The sequence below is a fragment of the Xiphophorus maculatus genome, chromosome 11 (genome assembly GCF_002775205.1).
Source record: "Xiphophorus maculatus strain JP 163 A chromosome 11, X_maculatus-5.0-male, whole genome shotgun sequence".
Classification (NCBI taxonomy): Eukaryota; Metazoa; Chordata; class Actinopteri; order Cyprinodontiformes; family Poeciliidae; genus Xiphophorus; species Xiphophorus maculatus.
Genome location: NC_036453.1, coordinates 26,361,964 through 26,382,491, shown reverse-complemented (window position 1 = coordinate 26,382,491; position 20,528 = coordinate 26,361,964). Strand labels below are relative to the sequence as shown.

Genomic DNA, 20,528 nt, shown 5'->3' with positions numbered 1-20,528 from the left:
AATAGAGAATTATATTCTCCAGCAGAACCATGCAGTGGTCCCCAATAGTGTCAGAAATGTATGGCTGTGGATTAAAACAAATCTGTAATTCATAAAAGCAACGCCACTCGTAACTCGGTGGTTCTACTGATGCATTTCGGTTGTTACAAGGTTGGAGTTGTAGTTACAAAACATGTCCGGTAGGTGGTGGTATTGCTACATTTTACACCCGCAGAGACCGGAGAGAAAAGAAGGCTGTGACGCTTTCGACGTCAAAATGTCTTACATGAACCACTTAGCTTAGAAGCTAGCAGCTCAGCTTTGCTTTTTGTTTTCGTTTAGTTTTGCGTTTCTTTCGTTTGGACACCCGGGTTTTGTACTAAATGGCGGCCAGAAGGTTATCATGAAGCTGCGGGTTCAGAATGACAGGTGAGCTGGAGCTTTATGAACTGATGGGAAACAGCTGTTAGCTGCTAACAGCTAGCTGTGGTGAGGAAAGTGTTAGCTGTGTTATCTGTCGAGCTGCTAAAGTGGATACTATCTGAATTAGTTTCTAGCGTTTAATAGAAATCACTCCTGAAAACTTTATTTGGATATTTGCTGGTCACTTTGTTAATCAGTCTTATTAAATATGGCGAGACAGTTGAGTAAATAAGTAAAAAATATAAATAAATACTGACTTACATAATTTTCTGCTGCAGAACCATGAACATCACACACTGTCTGACAGGTCTGTTTTCCTTCTAGGCCTGATTCCAAAAGAGCACTGAAACTGAGGGAGTCTCCTGCTGTAATGCAGCCTAATCCAAGTGAACGGGGTGTTCTTGCAGGAAACGGTTTATCCTTAAATCTACAACCAGAGCTTCTCACTGGGACACCATTTACTGCTACTGCTGCTGCTGCTTCCAACGCTGACAGCAGCGAGGTCAGGGTATCCATGACCGGGGCTTCTGGAGACTCAAATGGAGGCGCATCGTCCAGGAGGTCCAGGGTCAACTCCCATACGCACTCCCACGCCCACCCCCACTCACACGGACACAGTCGGGGGCAGCTCCACTCTAACTCAGAGCCTGAGCTCGACCCACCGGACCCTGACGGGGACTCTGGCGAGCCCAGTGCCTCGCTGACTGAGCTTCGCTGCTTGTTCCGTTGGATCCAAAAAAGTCTTCCCTTCCTCGTCATACTGTGCGCTAAGCTGGTCATACAGCATGTTCTGGGTGAGGACGAGTTAGGATAACAATATTAGTGTAAATTGTGAGCACAGGTCAACCGGTACGCTTTCTCTTCTTCTCCCAGGTTTAGCAGTTGGGGTGGGCCTCCTGACAACTTTTTTATATGTGAATAAAAACATTCAAACTCAAGTCTTTCTTCAGGTAAGCTCCAGTGTTAGTTTCCAAGCTCCAGAACGATACATTCATCAATGTTGCTTTCAAAATCCCAGAAAATGTTCCTCCTTTGTACACCTACAGGATCGTCACTCGAAGCTGCGCTGCATATGGCTGCTTGTCTTCCTCATCTCCTCCACGCTCCTGCTGTACTACACTTTTCTCTCAGAGACACTTTACTTCTCGTAAGGCTTACTCACTTGTTTCACATTTTCTTTTAAAATGTTTTTGGAAGAGACACTTGGTTAAAAACCGTGATATTCTCCCAAACATAGAACCAAAAGTATGGGCCCGAGGGGCAAATTGTCCCTTTATGCCGTAAAACCTAAAGACTAACTTAAGAGGAGACACTCTGGCGAGCCCCCATCAGTATTGATCTGTATTATTTTTCAGATACATTATCCCTAAGAGGAGCAGGTGACTCAGTGGCTTGCCGAAGTATTCGTATTCTTTGAACTTTGTTCTGTATTTTATCGATAGCATGTGGTAAACATAAAGTCAGTGGCACCCCCAGAAAATCTTCATAGACCAGGTGAAAAAAAAATCTCTCTTTATACATAACAGCATTGAAAAAAATAAATCTGATTAATTATGAAGAATTGATTATTGAAATAGTAATTTCAATAACTAATTTAGGGGCGCCACTGCATAAAGTAACGCATAACTGTGAGAAAAACGTTACAGGATTCTTGCCCGGATGGTACTTTTGCAAGCCTTTAGAAGTCCAAGTCTGAACTATAAGAGCATTACGTTGTGTAACTCGAATATCAACTTCCTTCCAGCCTCATCTTCTTGAGTCCAACCATCGAGCCGCTGGGTTTCTGGGAGATCCTTTGGGCAGTCGGGATCACCAACTTCATTATAAAGTTCCTCTTTATGGGAATAAAGTGCCTTATCCTGCTGGTTCCGTCAGCACTCGTTACCTACAGAACCCAGGTATGACCGGCAGGTTTCTTCGATTGTAGTTTAAGAGAAGAAAAAGCTGATTCATGTTGAGCGGTTGTGTCTGAGGGGTTGTTCCGTGTGCAGGGCCGGTGGCTGATGCTGACTGAGGAACTGGGTCAAGTGCACCAAGCTACAGCGCCTGTTCCACTGTGGTTCCGCTACCTGGTTAGCTACCAGGAGTCTGACGGGGTCTCTGGGCTCACAACTGGGGTCCTGTTGGCTTTATTCTACCTCATACTGAAGGTGGGTCTCTAGATTTATGCTGCGTATAGTGACTATTTTCCTCTCTCTAGTTTTTGATGTTGTAACCCTAAATAAAGATTTTTTTAAAAATCGAAGCAAAGTCTAGATTTCTGTTACATTGAACATTTCCCGTTTTTAGCTTTTGGGGTTGTACAACCAGCGGACATCTTTACTGAAAACTGTGAGGATATTTCTAGCAGGCGAGGTCAGTGCTAAACGCCTTCTCTCTTCATCGAAGCGGTAACAACCACGGCTTCCAAACAGATGTGTGTGTGTGTGCGGCTCACACATATTTTTTTCATACTTTTAATGCTGCTCCAGCATACAGGCTCTGCAGCAACACGAGCTCAGTGCAGTGAGGCTGGAGACGTGTGTCCCATCTGCCAAGGAGAATACAGAGACCCTCGGGTTCTCATCTGCCAGGTAAAGGAAAATAACACAAGTTGGCTTAATGCAGACAGAATCAGTAGCTGCCAGGTCATTCAGATGTATAAAAACTAGAGATGCACCGATTCGATATTTATGTCTGGTCCTGATCTGAGTGATGTCATATTATATGTATTTTACATTAAATTTAAAATCTCCTAATTCCACTTTCTGAAGAATTTGTAAGGTTTGTTCCAGGTATTTTTACATGTTTGACCAAGCTTGTGAAGCTATTGATGTATCTAAGTGCGCTGTATTGGTGCAGAGTTATCAAATACATTTCTAACTAATTTATTTCTGTGTTTAAAAAAAGGAAACGTTTTAAATCAATTCAGTGATAATGAACCTCAGATATCGGTGTCTGTATCAGAAGTGAAAAAAGTGGATCGATGCATCCCTAACAAAAACTGGGTATTGTTTCATTCTGCATCAGCAGAAATAAAGTTTTTAAATACTTTTTATGACTTGGATCACTCAATATTGGTGTATCAAATTATGATATAATATAAAATAACATGAGAACTAATATCTCGATTAGTTACTATTTATTTAAAGTTCTCAAAACCAAAATAATGCAAGAATCTGTTAATAATCCGAAAACCAAATCATCACACATTTTAGTAAATGTTTTTTAATGCGGCCAAACGCATGGAGCAAGTTGCCGGAGTGCTGCAAATGTAGAAGTTGCTAACCTGCTTTTCTTCTTCTCCTGCGCAGCACGTATTCTGTGACAAGTGCATTGCTCTGTGGTTTAACCGGGAGAAGAGCTGCCCGCTCTGCCGCACCGTCATCACAGACAAGGTGTACAAGTGGAGGGACGGAGCGACTTCTCCTCACCTGCAGATTTATTGATTCACCAGGCACAGACCACCAAGTGTGTGCATGTGGGACAGCGGTATTAATTTTTCTATAATCCGGCTTTTTTTTCTCCTTTCCGAACCTCACCAGCGCTTGTTGAACACGCGTTATTCAGTGGACGAGGCTTCCTGAAGGTGGCGTGGTTTTCTACCCGTTCATCTCTTCTTCCAGAGAAATCTGACGGGCGTCCTAAAGTATTTTTTTAAAATGTACTTTCAGTTTCCTTTTGAGTAGTAGTCACATTTGTTTCACCTTTTAGGGCAAAATAAACCTTCCAGGTGTCGGAATTGATTCTGCTGGAATAGTTTACGACACGGGATACTAAAAGAATCGCATCAAGTATTTAAAACTCGGAACAAATACACAATTTTTTATTTTTTTTCTCCATCCAGCACTGGTGAACTGATAAATGTAAAACAAGGCAAACCTCTACTCTGGGCAAAGATCTTGGTGTGCTTTTTTTCATGTCTGATTTAAACTCCAACTTTTGAGATTGATTTTCACATAAATTATTTTTCTATGGGGGTGACTTCACTCTTTTTGTAAAGACCAAAGATTGGGCTCTATTTTATGTATTAAAATAACTTCACTTTTATTCATCAATTATCTGAATAAAGATTTACATTTGATTTTCTTTGTGCAAATTTGACATGTCGATTTGTTGGAAGATTTCTGTTGATCCAACAGCTTTTGCTCCGTTTGCTGTAAAAATGTGACGTTCTGATGAAGCAAAAGTATTTAAGGCCACCAACACTCATCCAACCACGTTCAGTTCGGTTTATTTTTCCCCTCAAAATTGTTTTCCAATTTATTTGTACAGATTTCCACACTAAAAAAAGCATGGAAAACTTTGTTGCCGTCTCCCTCCACTGTGCATGCCAAGCAATCCATCGAGCCATCAGGATTTACAAACCATTGCTTTAATTCTGATTCCGTTATGTACATGATACATGTCGCCATTCCTAGATTTGCTGACGAGATGTGGAAGGTGCTTCAGAGTCGTTCCAGTCAGAACGTCCCACACCAATGTTGGACAGCAAAGAAGTGCACATCTGTTAAGAGTGAAAGTTGGGGATCAATCCAAGCCTAATCCAGAAGCTAATCCCATTTACAGCTAACTGTACATCAATCATGTACACTGCAACTTAAAGGCACAATGCCACTCCCATTGGTTTATATCTGCAATAAAACAGTCTTAGAAAAAACTATTTTTTACTTTAAATATCCCTTATGGATGTAATAATGTTTCACAAAATAAATACTGCCAATATTAAATAAAACCAGCTCCATCAGAGGTTAAAAGATGAGTTAGATGGAAAGAAAAATTACACTGTACATCATTACTGTGAGAAAAAGACCCCAACATTCTGTAGCTCTTAATACTACATTATAAATACGTCATTTTGCATAGAGTGCTTAATGCAGTGGAAGCAAAATGGCACTAGAAATAAATTAAAAATAAACTAAGAGGAGTGACTGATTGGAGTACAGGAATCTATATGAAATAAAGTCAGTTCAGTCAAACACTAATCTGTTGTTGCAGCCTTGATCACTGCTTACAAAAACATAAATGATGCAAATAATAAGAAAAATAAAAAAAAAATAAGTACAACAGTGTCAGTATGTTAAAAAAAAATATACATATAAAATATGGACAAAACATTCAATGTTGATAACTCGGTGATTCTTCAGTTGTTTTCCAAAATTTCCCAGAAACAACAGCAGCAGGCTAATTGGAACAGTGCGTTTGGCCCATTTAGGAAATTCCCAAGTGTTCGGACTGCGAGAGACGGGGAATCTGCCACCCACCATGCGGTCAGTTTGATATAAGAAGGGGGTCAAATGGCTTAGCTCCACAGTTCGTACAACACAGCTTCCAAAAATAATTTTAAAAAATTAAATAAAAAAATTTCTCCCTTTAACACTGAAAACCTGTTTCTGCACAAAACAATGACACCGCACTGGATTACAGTCTCGGGAGTCATTACATGGAGGAAGTGGAGAAGATGAAGATGAACATTTCTGGAACGTTTACATTCAAAACAAAGCCGCTTCTGCAGAAAAGCCCAGCGGCAAACATTCCAGTTACACGGCAAGAAGCAGCGCCAGCGTTTGCTCATGACTGGGAATGGAAATCTTCTTTGTATAGATGCTTTTTAAAATAATTTTTTTTTTTACCATCAAGCACCTACCCACTCTGACCCAAAAACAACAGGGATTGATGATTGGTCCGTCTGATAGGTTTAACGACTAAATACGTGATCCCAAAGCATGTTTTTAAATCGCCTGAAAACGGCGTATTAAAGGAGAAATAAACTCTTTCTGTCCTAGAAAAAGAACATTGTAGGAAAAAACAGTGCAGATCCGCAGTTAAAAGAGCACCAGTAAAATCATATAATGCCGGCCGAGTTCAACCGAGACCACCGCCAGTGGAGAAGGCGCTGCTGGAAGAGCTGGTGATCTGCGTCAAAGTGGTCAGTCAAAAAGTTTCAGAAACAATCTAAAATGAAATAAAATAAAATAAAAAAGCAAAAAGGAGAGGAGTTCACAGATAAGCCGAGTGTCATAGGTTCATTCGCAGGTGCTCTGGCCGCCGGGAGTTCAAGGGGTACGCCTGCTTTTTGTAGGACCCCGCGTGGAGGCCGGAGGGATGCCTGATGGGAAGGGGAGCGGAGGTCTCTGTGGTGAAGCCGCTGCTCATGTCCATTTGCTCCGGCGTGGAAACCTCCATGGGTTGGTCCCCAGAGCTGCTGAGGGAGAGCAGGGCTGGCGCATCGGTCAGCGGGGGCCCGTGGGGCCAGCAGTCCCCTCTGGCGAACTTCACCGGACTGTGGAACCACAGAAGAAGTGACAAATGCTGGAGAATGTGGTGAAGGTGGCCAGTGTTAGCTTTGTGGATATCATTAAACCAGCGCCACAGTTTTGGTATCGGTTTCACAAATCAGGAAATGCTTTCTCTTTCAACACATCAGCATCAAGATATTATCAGTAGCGGGATTTTCAAACAACCAAAATGGCCTATTTAAGAAAAAAACAACAACAAAACAAAACACAAAGACTTGCCGAACTGGTAACATCAGATCTTGATAACTGAATCAAAGCTTTATTTCTCATTAAAACGACTTTTTTTTCCTCATAATATTGACTTTATTCTCATAATTTAAAAAGTAAATAAATTCTTAGTCTGGCCTTACTACTTTGTTGTAGGAACACATTGTTACTGGCATAATTAGCATACAAACAATCTGATGCAGATAGCAGATGCTTTCAATAAAAGAACAAAAGCCTACAATGAAGGAAACGCTGCGAGGTTGTAAGCTCCGCCCCCTTTGGTTCTGCTATCTCAACAGTCTGCTCTGAAAGCACGAAGGACCTGAGACTCTGATGGATAAAGCTGGATGATGAGAAAGGGCAAAGTGATTCATATTGAGTTTTGCACAGCTACGATCCGAATGGGACAATTGACTGGTTACGTGATGATCGCAGTTCAGCAACAGTTCTTTAACAGAAAACAGAATCGGCTAATTGAGCAACTTTAGAAAAGCCAATGATTGGAAATCGGAGTATCTACAGACTCAGAGCAAACGTATTACTTAACTATGCTCTGACCACAGCTGCAGCAAGGCCCAGCGAGCTACATTTACACAGTCAGCAAATGAGTCATCAACGAGGGGGAGACTTGTTTTGGAAAAACTTGTCAAAGACCGAGGTGATTCAACAAAACCCGAGACAAAAACAGCACGGTTACCTCACAGGTGTCCTTGGGCTTCCAGGGAACTTCCGTGGGGAGCGGACCTTTGGCTCGAAGGAGAATTTCTCCTTAAGGTTCTCAAGCACAGACGGAGCTACGTACGTGAAACCCTGCAGCAGAGGAGAGGGACAACAAACAAGAGAGACATCTGAGTCCCACCTCTTCAAAGACCAGATTTCCAAAAACAACCCACAGCTGATGATGAGCAATGAAACTGAGTAAACCATAACATGCAATGTGGTGGAAGAGGGCGAGAAGCTTCCAGGAAAACTGGGGAGGGAAGGCGGGGGTGTCTGTCTGTGTGTGTAAAACACATGGGAGGCATTAACCGGTTCTCGTAAGACAATGATCGGTGAAAAAGAAACAGGAGAGACATTACGGACAAAACTGCTCTTTTTCTTTTCTACGTTTACTTGCAGAATAAATGCAAACCAAATCGCAGACAGTTTGGGATTTATACTTGAAATCAGGGACATTAAGTTCAAGATTTAGGAAAGAAACAAGAATTTTTGTCAACAGCATCCAGCAGATCTCCTTGTATGATGGTGCCATCAGGGAGCTGAAAGGGTCAGGAGGCATCGTGTTGGATTTGTTTCTTCTGCTGTAGTCCTCGCCAAAGACGATGACTACATGGCTTATACATCAATAAAGTATAAGCCATTCGACACTTAAGTGGCAATAATGTTTTTTGGGTTTGTTTTTTTTTTTGCTAGAGATCCACCAAGAAGGATACTGTTGACATGAGTCAGACAGTTTAAAGCTTGATCTGTCCTGACAGAAGAACCAATCGGTCTTATTCCTACATGTTATAATAGCTGTGTGATTTTGTGTGGAGGAAACCATTTCTCTGCCCAAGTGCAGTTTTGTGGTCGATGGATGACCTTTAAAAATCTTGACCTACTGATTCAGATTATTTTTGTCTTAAAAACTTGCTAAATATATAAGTTAACAAGTTGGCAACAGTGGGGTGACCACAGCGTTTCTGCGGGTCATACGGGACTTTACAAGACCCGTATGATTGGACTTTAAGACTTGTACCTCAACAGAAATGAACAAACATTGTCTATCTAGCCAACTCGTGATAGATGCAAAAGAAAAAGCTAGTTAGCTAGCACGGGTATGCTAGCAAACACAGCGAAGATGCCCGAGTGTGACTTAAACTTTTTGCCTGACAGAAAAGTCCTGAGAAAAAAAACAAAACTAAACAGAATATTCAGTTTTAAAAAGTCATGCCCAGACAAAATTTAAGAAAACAATTCTGCTCATGAACACTGCAAAAACAATTTAAGGTCAACTAACGTTTTAAAATGAAGTTAAGACATTTCAAAGCCTTAACTTTTGCTACATGGATATAAGACTTTAAGGATGTGAAGACACTCAGGGCTATTGTTAACCGCGCACATCCAGAAGTCAGAGGTTGTGCTGGTCTGTCAGTTCTCTCTCACAGCAAAGAATATCAGCTTCATATGCAACAGAGATTGGCTGATCACCGTTCTCCCAAACTTAAGGAAAATTGGGGCCGATTTATCGGTGCACCCCTACCACAGGTTGTACCACGGAGTATTGGAGCCAGGCCACAAAGATTTTAGTTTAATTACAAGAATATAGTCATAATAATAGCAGAATAAATACGCAATTTTACCAGAAGAACATCTTAAAATAATAAAAAAAAGTCACTTTAATGAGAAAACAGTTCAGGTAATTATTTTTTGGGGTGTATGATTTTTTTTTGAGTTACCACTCCATCCTCTGAATATTACGACTATATCCTGGTAATATTAAGACTTTATTTGCGTATTAATACGACTGCATTCTAGTAACATTATGGCTTTATTCTCATAAAATAAATCTGAGCGTGGCCCTAATATTCCATCATAGAGTTGACCTGAATTCAAAGTCCACATAAATAGAAGCTGTAAAATACGTTTGTCAAACAAAATGGCGGCCCTCTGCGTGCTAAGATCACTCTGAGCTAAAAAATATTTTTAAAAAAGAGCGAAAATAAGACCTATTTATCACCCAGCACTTCTCTAACCGAGACGGTGTGCCGCTCCGTCGAACTCACCAGGAAGACTTGATTAGCGCTTTCGCTGAGCGTGGAGTCGTCGGGGCTGTCCACTGGAGTCTGGCTGGTGAACTTGGAGTCAAACTGGCTGACATCGTCAGCTGATTGCTGCCAGGAGAAGCCAAAATGTTTATCACCGCGCAGTTAAAAGGGGTCATCATTGATTTCTACGACACAAGCCTGTCACAAAACTGGGATATTATTTGCAGAAATGTCTGTAAAGCTTCTACTAGCAAAACTGTTAGCAGTAAAATGGAAAGGAAATTTAAAAAAAAAGACTCACCAGAAATGGTTTGAAGGGAGGTTCTACTTTGCGAGCGAGGAGATCGTCCCAGTTTATAAACCGGAAGAACGGGTCAGCCTGGAAGGAAACGTCATTTCTCCCTTCAGATACACCACAGGCGAAGTGTTTCAACCGTCAGGATGCAGATGGATGTGTTTACCTGGACCTCAGCAGAGTCACCGGATCCACCGCCGAGTCGTGTTGAGGCATTTCGTCTCAGCAGCTGGGAAGAAAACAGGTTGGAGAGGGGATTTCCCAGCTTCGTTAGACGTTTTTACATTCCACAGTTTTCCCGGAATGAAACTCCCCCCCCCCTGTCATTGATAAATTTGCCAGGTGTCAATAATCAAATACAGTCTTTTTCAGACCTGTGGTGGAGTTTCATCCCCACCAGGTTGAAGCATTCTGGTTGGGATGAAACGATTAATCGCGATTAATCCGTTTAATCGTGATTAATCTGTTGTTGAAATAATTGTCAAGTAATTTAATAATCAATTAATCGTTAACTCGAGTATACGGAGTCAAAAACGACAATTCAAAACAGAAAGCCAAAACTGTACAAAAATAAATATATTTTGCTTTTTAAAATATAAACACCTTTGTTTTGCCTTCACTCAGATCAGATTTACTAAAGGAATATTGTGTTGTTGCATTTTAGGCAATGAATTGTTTATTTTCTTACGTAGAAAACTAATTTAATTATTTATTTGCATCTTTTCATGTATTTCTAACATTGTATAAAAAAAAGTCTCCAGTGGTCAAATGAAAATAATCTGTGGAATTTTTTTTTATCCGATTAATCGACAAAATAACCAATAGATTAACCGATTGCTAAGATAATCATCAGTTCTAGCGAGGCATTGAGCAGCTCACCTTTTTCAGGAGTTCCCTGGCTTCGTATGTGAGGTAAGGTGGAAGGCTGAGTTTGCATTTCAGGATTTTGTCAATGGTCTTCTTCCTGTTTTCACCTGTAAATGGAGGCTGACAGAGAAAGGTTGGTCAGAAACTGATCTTTTCTTCTTGGATTTGTTACTTCAAGAGTTGAGCTATGAAGAAACAAACAAAAAAAATAAAAAAAGGAGATCGGTACAGACTTACTGCTCCAGTCAGCATGTCGTACATGAGCGCTCCGAGACTCCACCAGTCCACTGCGCGGTTGTGCCCGCTCCTCATGAGGATCTCCGGAGCCCTGAGGAAGGAAGGACATCGTTCACACGCCTCAACATCTGCAGCTCAAATTAATCCACAGGGACTGCAGGACAGCAGACTACCGTACATGTACTCGATGGTTCCACAGAAAGTGTGGGTGTACGTTCCGTCGTGGATGGACTCTTTGCACAGACCGAAGTCTGTCAGCTTCACATGTCCTGCAAAGCAGAAGAAGACTTGCTTCAGGAGCCACCTAGACGCCAGGTGATCAATAAATCGTTAAAGTACGGAGGCCTGTGAGTTTGGTGCACTCACAACTGATTCGAATCAGGTTCCTCACGTGATACAAATATCAACGTCAGATGTAAGAATGCGCACGGTCATGGTCAAAAGGTTTTGGCAGAGATGCAAATGCCGGGTTTTGCTAACTTGCGCCGGGAGCTTTTATGGGGATAACGCACAATGTTTTCAATCTGATAGCAAACCGGACCACATGTGTTTTGGGATCATGGTTTTCCTCTGAAGAAACACACGCACCAAATGTAAACTCTGAAAATTTAGGACACCAGGCTTCCATTTTGTCGTGAAGAAGACTTCGGGATCTTCTCTAAACGAGAGGGGATGTTGTTGCCACCAGCGCAGAGCTTACTCAAAGCTGGCAGCAGGTGGAGATGAGTGCAACTTTCGACAAGAAAACAATTCTGTTCACGAACACTGAAAAAACATTCAATCTTACCACGTATTTTTGCCTGGTTTCGAGTGCAAATGTCTGAGTACCCTTGAAATAAGACAAAACTAACTTTTCAGCAAGATATAAGAACTTATTTTAGGTCAATAATTCTCAAATATTGATTTTTTTAAAAAACGACTACTTCCACTGGCTGAGCGTTTTCCATTTATAATTTTTTCCATTTTTTATAAGTGAAAAAAATCTGCCAAATTTAATCATATTGTTTTTTTTTGTTTATTGTTTTTAAGACAACAAGTTGTATCTTTAAACGTTGTCAATGTCTTCCAGTAACATAATTATGCAGGAATATTTTCACATTTCCTGCTTAATATTTTTCATAGAAAAACACGACAAGTGGGCTTAGCAGATTTTCCAGGCAAAACTCGGCATCGTAATAAAACCTGAAGTCCATATCACCCACGGCAACTAACACGGCATTGTTAAGTCACAATCAGTGACCAGAAGTTGGTATCCAACATGTCGGCTTCTACTCCAAAAGTTTGCACTTTGATAAATATTTCCATGCTTCTAATTTCAAACCCCGTAAAAGGTCTTCAGCACAACGTACAGATGTTTTAAAAGTGTGTGAACGTGATTGCACTCCTCAGTCTAGGGAGCCGTCTGTACCGTTGTTGTTGAGCATAATGTTCTCAGGCTTCAGGTCTCTATAGATGATCCCTTTCTGGTGCAGATGACCCAACGCCATGGAGATCTCCGCCAGATAGAAACTGTCAATGGCAAAAACACTTTAGCAACGGCGGGAACCCGTAATTTTAGCAAATGGTTACAAAAACAGTTGGCATAAATTAGGGGAGTGCCAAAATCCCTTAGCTGATTTTCTACATCAAACGTGAAAATACCTTTCAAATGATTTCTTTTGGTCTGACTTTTTAAAATCACAAAAACCTGGATTTTTAACAGGACTGTGGAGACTTTTGCATGTTTCCCCCCCTCTAATTAATGTGTTTTCAGTGTCTGTAGCTGGAGATTTTTCTCACCACGCCGTGTCTTCCATGAAGATCCCCTCTCTTTCTAGCTGCATAAAGAGCTCTCCACCTGCAGTCACCACAATCTGTTTCAAGATCTATTACATAAATAAACTTACCCAATGTTTGATAAGCACGTTATGCCCCATATTTATAGAAACCATGGCAGAACATGAGCTATAATCCGCCGTGCTTACCGCTCAGATACTCCAGGATCAGGTAGAGCTTTCCTCCAGTCTGGAAGGCATAGATGAGGTCCACGATGAAGGGATGCTTCACCTCCTCCAAAATGTTCCTCTCTGCTTTGGTGTGTGCTGTGTCTTTTGCATTACGCACAATCATGGCCTGGGAAGGAAGAGAAACAAGAGCTGCGCTGCTCAAGAGTTCGAATATGCACGGAATAATAACCCACTGATTGTTCCCCGCTGAGTATATTTGCTTTGCGCGTGCAGATTAGAGGTTGCCTCTGACGTATGAGAGGAAACTAGAGAAAGTAGATCCACTGACCTTCTTTAAAACTTTCATGGCAAAGATTTTCCCAGAGGCAGCGCCTGTCACTTTGCGAACCTGGAAGACCTGAAAAAAAAAAAAATAATTCAAAAGCGATAAGAATCAGTCAGTCTGAAGCTGAAAACACACCAGCAATGCAGCACTATGAGCTCACCATTGTGTGAAGGCTTTAAAATGGTTTTCTATTCTAATATACTGTTATGTAGGACACTATCTAAATGTCAAATCTCTTTAGCTTCAACTAAAAAACGCAAAAAAAACAACATGTTTACACTAGGGACAGATAATAATAAACCGAGACAATAGTAATAATAAGGATGATAATAAAATAAAAAGGTAAAAAACATAAAACAACTTACTAAAAAGACATAGAAAACAGAAAACAAAACATTCATCATGTCAAAAGCCATTTATCAATAAACAATCATGTCGTTATTTTGAGACCATTTTCAAGTAAGACATTGATAATAGCATGATAATGCAAATTTGCACTTTTAAGTACCAATAAACTTTCATTTTGTAAAGAACATTTAACTCTGAAACTGGAAGATATCTTAAATATCCAAAACAACAACCAAAAACAATAAACAGTATCAAAAACCACACACAACTGGAACCGTAAATAAAATGGATTACGTCTCTACAAACAAAATTTCCCTTGAAAAGAAACATACGTCATAACAGTGCTCACTTTAATCTATCGTGATTATTCTTGGCAGCAGGCTTAACTAACGTTTCAAAGACCTGCAGGAGCTGATTTACGTCAGCAGGTGGCAGAGTTGCACCATTTGGAATGACAACATCAAATGCAAACCAAATTACTTGTCAAATTAAAATCACACCATAGAACAGGAAAGCATTAATATCAAACAGGGCTACATGATTTCAGTCTTCGGAGAAAACTGGAACTGCAGCGTCATGCGTGGAGCGAGCAGGAATAAAATCTAATGGATTAATGCAAGTTCTGCTCTTTGAAGGAACATAATGGAGTGTCACAGAAGTTACTGCTGCGGCGCGTGTCGTGCGGCGGTGTTTCGCCCTTGAGGCATTTCCACCAGATTCACCACAATTATTTTAAAACACAACCAGCAATTACATTCCAGGTATTTCTAGGACCTGCCAGCTGTAAACAATGTTTCCTGAAGACGTAATAGCTATGGCTGATGTGAGCTGCGGTTAATCATGAGCCATGTCCCAGTAATAAACTATGCAGTCATCGCAACGAGAACACAGGTAGTTTGTTTAATGCATCTGGCTGGTATTTGCGCTCGCTGTGAGGGCCGACCTGAGCAGGGGGTGGAGGACAACAATAACAACAACAACAGCAGCAGCAGCAACGTTTCCAGCCACAGCAATAAGTTTAAGTTCATTTACCAGAAGTAGACACGACGATTAGATAATAATCCGAGGTTAGAGCGTAATTAGACATATTCCAGACAAACTGGGGGGATTTCCACTTGAAATGACGTCGGAATCTGCTGTTAAGCAGAACGATTCATCGAAGTCAGCAACAAGTAACTGCTCTGACTTTCACGTTTTTTCCACTTCCTGTGACGATTAAGACGCATCCCTGCTATTACAAAAATAAACCAATGAGGACACGGCTCACCGCTTCCAGGACTGGCGTAGCAACAGGGCGCCGTCGCTACGCCAAAAGCATTTACAGCAGCAGAGGAGCCTTCCAGTAACTTCCATATATATATTCCTGCTGCTTCAACTTTCTCACACGTTCTGTTACAACCGCAAGATATTCTGTGATGTTCAACAACAACAAAAAAAGAGCACATCAGTGTGCAATGTAATTTTATTTTATTTTTTTCACCCAAATTATCTGAAATGTGTGGCAGCACTCGGTTTCTGTGCTCCACACATCTGGACTTCCAGAAAACTGCAAGCCTGCTGAAACATTGACGTTCTTTAAGTCAAGTCTAAAAGTAACCCCACCAGTTTAGAACTGTCTTTGATTCATAATAACTGGATTTGCTGATGACATTTGACAAAATGTATTATTCACTGCTTGTTTCATAATCGGTTAATGTACGTTTTTAATGGAGTAAAGCACTTTAAACTGCCTTGTTGCAGAAATTATATTATACAAAAAAAAAAAACACAAGTTGAAATGTTTGCAGATTATTCTAAACAAATAGAAAAAAATACCTCGGTTCTGGACTTCGACTAGTCCATTCTATTTAAACCAATTAACTGTAGCTGTAGTTGCATGATTACGGTTATTAACATGGTGAGAGGATATTCTCCGCTGCAATCAAAGGTCTTCTGCAGCATCTATTACTTTTCTTCCAGTTGTCCTGTGATGCTCAAACCACTCAAAAGTACCCCCACAGCATGATGGTGCCACCACCATGTTTTCTGAAGTAGGGATGGTGTTTTTTATGGCGAGATGTGAGTAAATGGGCCTAACAACAAATTTAAATTCAGAATTTGCAAAAAAAATAAATAAAAACAAGTTCGTGGTTTTAACATGACAAAATGTGTAAGAATTCAGAAGCTATTCATACTTTTGGAAAGTAATGAATATGAGATCTGATGGTTCAGGGTCCAAACATTTTGTTTTTTCTTTTAACCACAAACACAAATATTGACGTAGTGGAACTGCAGAGTTGATAAACAACAATGACAATGTAAAGCTGTGCTGACATTTCCTGTAACAAACCCCTTTGGTGTAAAACTCCCCCACCGACTGGGATCACTCTGGACTACTGTCGTGTTCTCTATTTCAGCAAAAGCTTGAAAATGAGAGGAAAACTACCGAACCTCACTGTGATCGACTCAAAAATGTAAAATGAAAAGTAAAAGGTCGAGGGAGAGCAGAAAATATGAAGCCTCACCTTTCCATAGCCACCTTTTCCCAAAACCTTCAGCAGCTCAAAGCATTCCGGTCCAATCTGCTCCGTTCCCTTGTTTACGCTGTTCTCTGAGATCTCAAACTTTTCACACCCGTCCATGTTGCTGGAAAACAAAAATTGAAAACAAGTTACCAGGCAGTACTTACAAAGAATTAAACATGAGCAAATACTTTCTAATTTGCAAAAAAAAAAAAAAAAAAAGAGAGATACAAAAACAAAAGCTGACTAAATGAGGTGAGTGGGTACAGCTAAAATTTTCACTCCCACACATTTTTCTTACTTTTGTTTTGGAGTGAAACAAAATGACTTGTGTTTGTGTGTTTTCTTTTATATGCTTAACCAGAACCGTTGCTAGCCTACTGAAAGGTCTGAAAAGCATTTCAAGACACGGAAACAATATTAAAGCATTAAACTGCTGATCAGTCTGTTAAAGTAAGAATGGTTAATGTTCCTCGCTGCTTTATTCAGACATGTCTGTAAAAAGTACCAGAAAACACCAAGAACTGCAAAAAAAAAAAAAGTTACTTTTTAAAAAAAAAATTCTTGACCTTATTAAACAGTTGGTGTTTAATTAGGATGTTTTAATAGTCGTGAAAGGAACAGCTTTACTACTTTTAACTCATAAAAGCCAGCAACGTTTTCTTCTCTGAAGGATAATTTGTTTAAGCATTCCTGCTGCTTGATGAGATGAGGAGATGAAGCCCAGTGGAAAACGGAACAGCTTCAACATGCGTTTCTAGAAAGCATATATCAGCACTGGGGATGCAAACAATTAATCGACTTACAATTAACTGTCAATTAATGGTTTACGAGATTAAAATTAGTTCCAATCAAACTAATAACGTCCGATTAGACGTTCTTTTAGTGTTGTAGTTTGGCCGCCATCCAGCAGAGGGCGCCGCTGGTCATCCTTGAGCGAAGCCAGAATTAAAGATGGTGGCCTTACCAGAACGGTAAAGAGAAACGGCCCAGAGTTCGGGGTGGAATGAAAAATGCACTTTATCCGGTTCTGTTTTGAAATATTTTTAGATTTATTTATATTTATTTCAAAACTAGATAAGTTCCTTAAGTTTCGCTTTAATGACGCTCATTCAGTCGTGCTGCATGACGGAGCAGCATCAACTTCTCAATCAAAAACGATTAATGTGCCTCGAAGGCGATAAAGTCTGGGGTATTTAGTATTTCACATATTTCATCTAATATTTTTAGCTTCAGCAAACTTGTGACTTCCTGTGTTATATTTTATAAATACATGTAAGTTTAATCTTGTGAGAAAACCACAATTATGTATTTACTCAGTCAGTATTTGACACTAATGACATAAAAAATGGGTAGAATATGATTTACTTTTTTTTTTAAATTTAGTGTAATAAAACTTTTTTCCCTTCATGTCAAAAAAAGACGATTGACCTTCTCGATTCAAGAGAAAGCTCAGGTTTTTAAGAAAATAGTCGCATATCAATTCATCGTTGAGTCAGTCAATTAGAGTAATCAACTTTAGATTAACTCTTTAATCGATAACTTGCCTCCCTAGTACTGATATGTAATCAGTAATCATTTAACTTTTATTTATGCAGGTCAGTCTCACTGAGACACGGTTTCAGTGTTCTGAGCTAGGAGGAAATATGGAGAATTTAATATATCAGCGTGTTTCTGGGTAATATTTCAGGTAAAATTCTCTGAGAAGAACAGCGCATTATTTAGAGAGCCGTCTTCACAGTTTTGAATTGCTTTATGCTTTACAAAATAATAATAATAATAATAATAATAATTAAAAACGTGGCACAATTTTTTACTTTTTTTTTTTCTTTTTACTCTATCGCATCCCACAATGCAACAGCCCATTCGCTGGGATCTTTCAGTTGACAGTGAGACAGCAGAAAACCAAAGAGTTTTCTTCAAAGGGCTTCCAAGACTGCATAAAAATTGCACCTCGAGAGGAGATCTGGAGTAATCGGTGCAATATAAATAATCTGAATTGAATCCAACTCAATTTGATTCTATTAAATTGAAAGAGATCAGGAGCTTCAGCTGCAGCTTAAACAACTATAAGACGCTTTCCATCAGGATTGTGCACAGATTATTACAGAAAACCACAAAGCTGAAGTTTTCCTGCTGGTTAATTACTCAATAACATGATCCAAGAAATTCTTCTGAACAGCAATGCAAAAGAACCCTCTGATGGTGTTTTAGCTGTTAATGTTACTGCTGGAAACGTCCCAGTCTTTCTCAGAGACATTTAGTGCATTCAGCCATTAGATGAACTTATAAAATAAAGTAATTTGAGCACATAATGATCAATATGAAAAATCATATTAATAAATTGAGCTTAACTCCACTGTATGGGAAGGTCAGTGTTAAAAGTGTAGCTGCTACTGCTGACCAAATCAGTCAGGTTGCAGTGAATCATTACTTACAATTCAAAGCTGCTGCATTGGTCCATGTATTCACCATGCTGGGTCTGAAAGCAAAAGCGACAACAAAACACAACAATGTAAACAAACATTAAAGCCAATATACATGCTAACTTGAAGCTAATGCAGAGTCATGTCCAAGCAAGTTAAAAAAAACAAACTCGGTTCGTATTCATAACAAATAAAATCTATACATATTTAGTTAAATTTAAAACAAAAACAAAAAGGGGGGTTTCTAACATGACGCTGAAGTAAAAAGTGGAAGGGAAACTAGCTAACACTGCAGAGATTTTGGACAGACATGTTAGCATAATGACATGCTGTTACTCAGTATAGTAATAATTAATTTCGCAGAATTATTTACAAAATAAACTATATTTCAAGGTAAATAGGTTTGAACTTTATCTAACGCCCATTTACATGGTAATACACGTAGCGGTGTCGGACACTAATATAAAGCATCAAAGCGCATGTACCTCTATTGTCGGACAAGTATTCGCGTTTTATGAGTAACACTTATGTTGTTTTGCAATATCACGAATTTGAATTTCAGCTTACTTGATCTAGTATAAGCTCCATATTAATTATTTACTGAGAATTTATGTACAACTTTACTGTGTGTTTTACTGAGCTAAACTAACCGCAGGGTTCAGCTCAAATCTAGTGCCTACATTCAATATCGATAAAAACCTTAACTTTTCAGACACAGGAAGCGGTTCGAATAGGCCTGTAATTCCGTCACAGCATTATGTTATAAAAGTCTAAACATAAGCAAAACTTAAGAGGCAAAGGCGAGTAATGAAATGTCCGATAATGGAAGCCGTGGAATTGAGATTAGCAGTACAGGCCGCAAAGCTGCCAAGTGCTAGTTAGTTAGCTAGCAAACGGCGGGCTCAGCAATAAACTCACCCCATCCTCAAGTTCGTCGTCAGAGACATTCTCATCCGGTTGATCCAAGTCTATGTCGAAAACCCCGGCCATGTCAGCGACACTCGAGTCAATGTTTAATCAGAGAAAAGCAGTCCCGCTCTCCCACCTCATGGGAGAGCCATCACCGCAACAACCGGCTACAGAGGAAAGCATGAAGCTAGCCGAAGCTAACCAAAACAACACATAGCGGCGGCGCGACGCTACTGTGCGCCGCGCCGATCAAAATTAATTGACATCGCAAAAATGAAATTGAGCTACTGTTCTAACCTCATGTCAAAAAGTAATTATTCTGTCATAAACCAAAATATACATGTATATTTTTAGGCATCCAATTAGGTGTTTTCATTTCAAAGTCGTAAACAATTAAACGTTTCATTAATTTTTAACAGTGCTTAATATTATTTATTTATTTATTTATTTATTTATTTATTTTTAAAAGCATGAAGTTTATCATATCATATTGGTCCTACCAGGAGATGGCAGCAGCGAAAGATATATATTTCTTTCTATTGCTTCCATTATTTTTATGCGCAAAATGCCTGGACATGTCTACAGCACTTTTTTCTTCAGCACCCTACATTACTGAGTGATGCAAATAACCCTTTTACATGCCAATTTGTCCCCGAACTTGCTTGAATTTCCGGAAAACCAATGTTGGTTGCTCCCTCTAGTGGTTAAGAACTTTATTGGACATGTAAGAGTCCTTAGGAAACACAATCTTGAGACAGAGGAGATGCAGTTCAACCAAGTCTTTATTACAAATACAATATTCCAGTTTTAGTTTTTGCATGGAATTCTGTATTAGGCAACCAGATCAACCTGATTTAAATACATTGTTTAAAAATGTTATAATTATTACATGTTACATATTGCTTGAGGAATCTCTATTAAAACAGCACCTGTTCTCAAAATACAAAGTAAACACAATATAAAATGTCCCTTTATCTTTATAGCTTAGAAACTAGAATTGTTTTTTCTCTGGAGGCTGAGAAAGAAGCCCACCTGCTACT

The 20,528-nt window shown here is 39.6% G+C and overlaps 2 protein-coding genes across 2 annotated transcripts; one reads left to right on the top strand and one right to left on the bottom strand.

Moving 5' to 3' along the window:
- The first annotated feature begins 227 nt into the window (after window positions 1-227).
- On the top strand, window positions 228-4,465 carry rnft1 (ring finger protein, transmembrane 1). Its single transcript, XM_005812327.3, has 9 exons — window positions 228-408; window positions 727-1,196; window positions 1,276-1,352; window positions 1,449-1,549; window positions 2,147-2,300; window positions 2,394-2,552; window positions 2,692-2,757; window positions 2,874-2,975; window positions 3,696-4,465. Exons 1-9 carry the CDS (start codon window positions 383-385, stop codon window positions 3,828-3,830), a joined length of 1,290 nt encoding a protein of 429 aa, XP_005812384.1. The 5' UTR covers window positions 228-382; the 3' UTR covers window positions 3,831-4,465.
- A 269-nt stretch (window positions 4,466-4,734) lies between these two features.
- Window positions 4,735-20,232, bottom strand: LOC102225395 (ribosomal protein S6 kinase beta-1-like). The gene is made up of 15 exons (XM_005812323.2): window positions 19,498-20,232; window positions 18,592-18,635; window positions 16,157-16,277; window positions 13,308-13,376; window positions 12,998-13,145; window positions 12,813-12,870; window positions 12,442-12,542; window positions 11,212-11,302; window positions 11,034-11,124; window positions 10,809-10,916; window positions 10,096-10,158; window positions 9,936-10,013; window positions 9,653-9,760; window positions 7,585-7,697; window positions 4,735-6,664 (listed from the first exon to the last, which is right to left on the bottom strand). Exons 1-15 carry the CDS (start codon window positions 19,567-19,569, stop codon window positions 6,400-6,402), a joined length of 1,530 nt encoding a protein of 509 aa, XP_005812380.1. The 5' UTR covers window positions 19,570-20,232; the 3' UTR covers window positions 4,735-6,399.
- Window positions 20,233-20,528: the final 296 nt, after the last annotated feature.

Excerpts from the sequence above, each read along its gene's own strand:
- LOC102225395 (XM_005812323.2), bottom strand. The coding sequence starts at position 19,569 with ATGGCCGGGGTTTTCGACATAGACTTGGATCAACCGGATGAGAATGTC. Across the intron at positions 18,636-19,497 it reads ACGACGAACTTGAGGATGGG|ACCCAGCATGGTGAATACAT; the intron begins GTGAGTTTATTG and ends TTTTGCTTTCAG. Across the intron at positions 11,125-11,211 it reads TGTGGAACCATCGAGTACAT|GGCTCCGGAGATCCTCATGA; the intron begins GTACGGTAGTCT and ends TTCCTTCCTCAG.
- rnft1 (XM_005812327.3), top strand. The coding sequence starts at position 383 with ATGAAGCTGCGGGTTCAGAATGACAG. Across the intron at positions 409-726 it reads CTGCGGGTTCAGAATGACAG|GCCTGATTCCAAAAGAGCAC; the intron begins GTGAGCTGGAGC and ends TTTTCCTTCTAG. Across the intron at positions 2,976-3,695 it reads CTCGGGTTCTCATCTGCCAG|CACGTATTCTGTGACAAGTG; the intron begins GTAAAGGAAAAT and ends TCTCCTGCGCAG.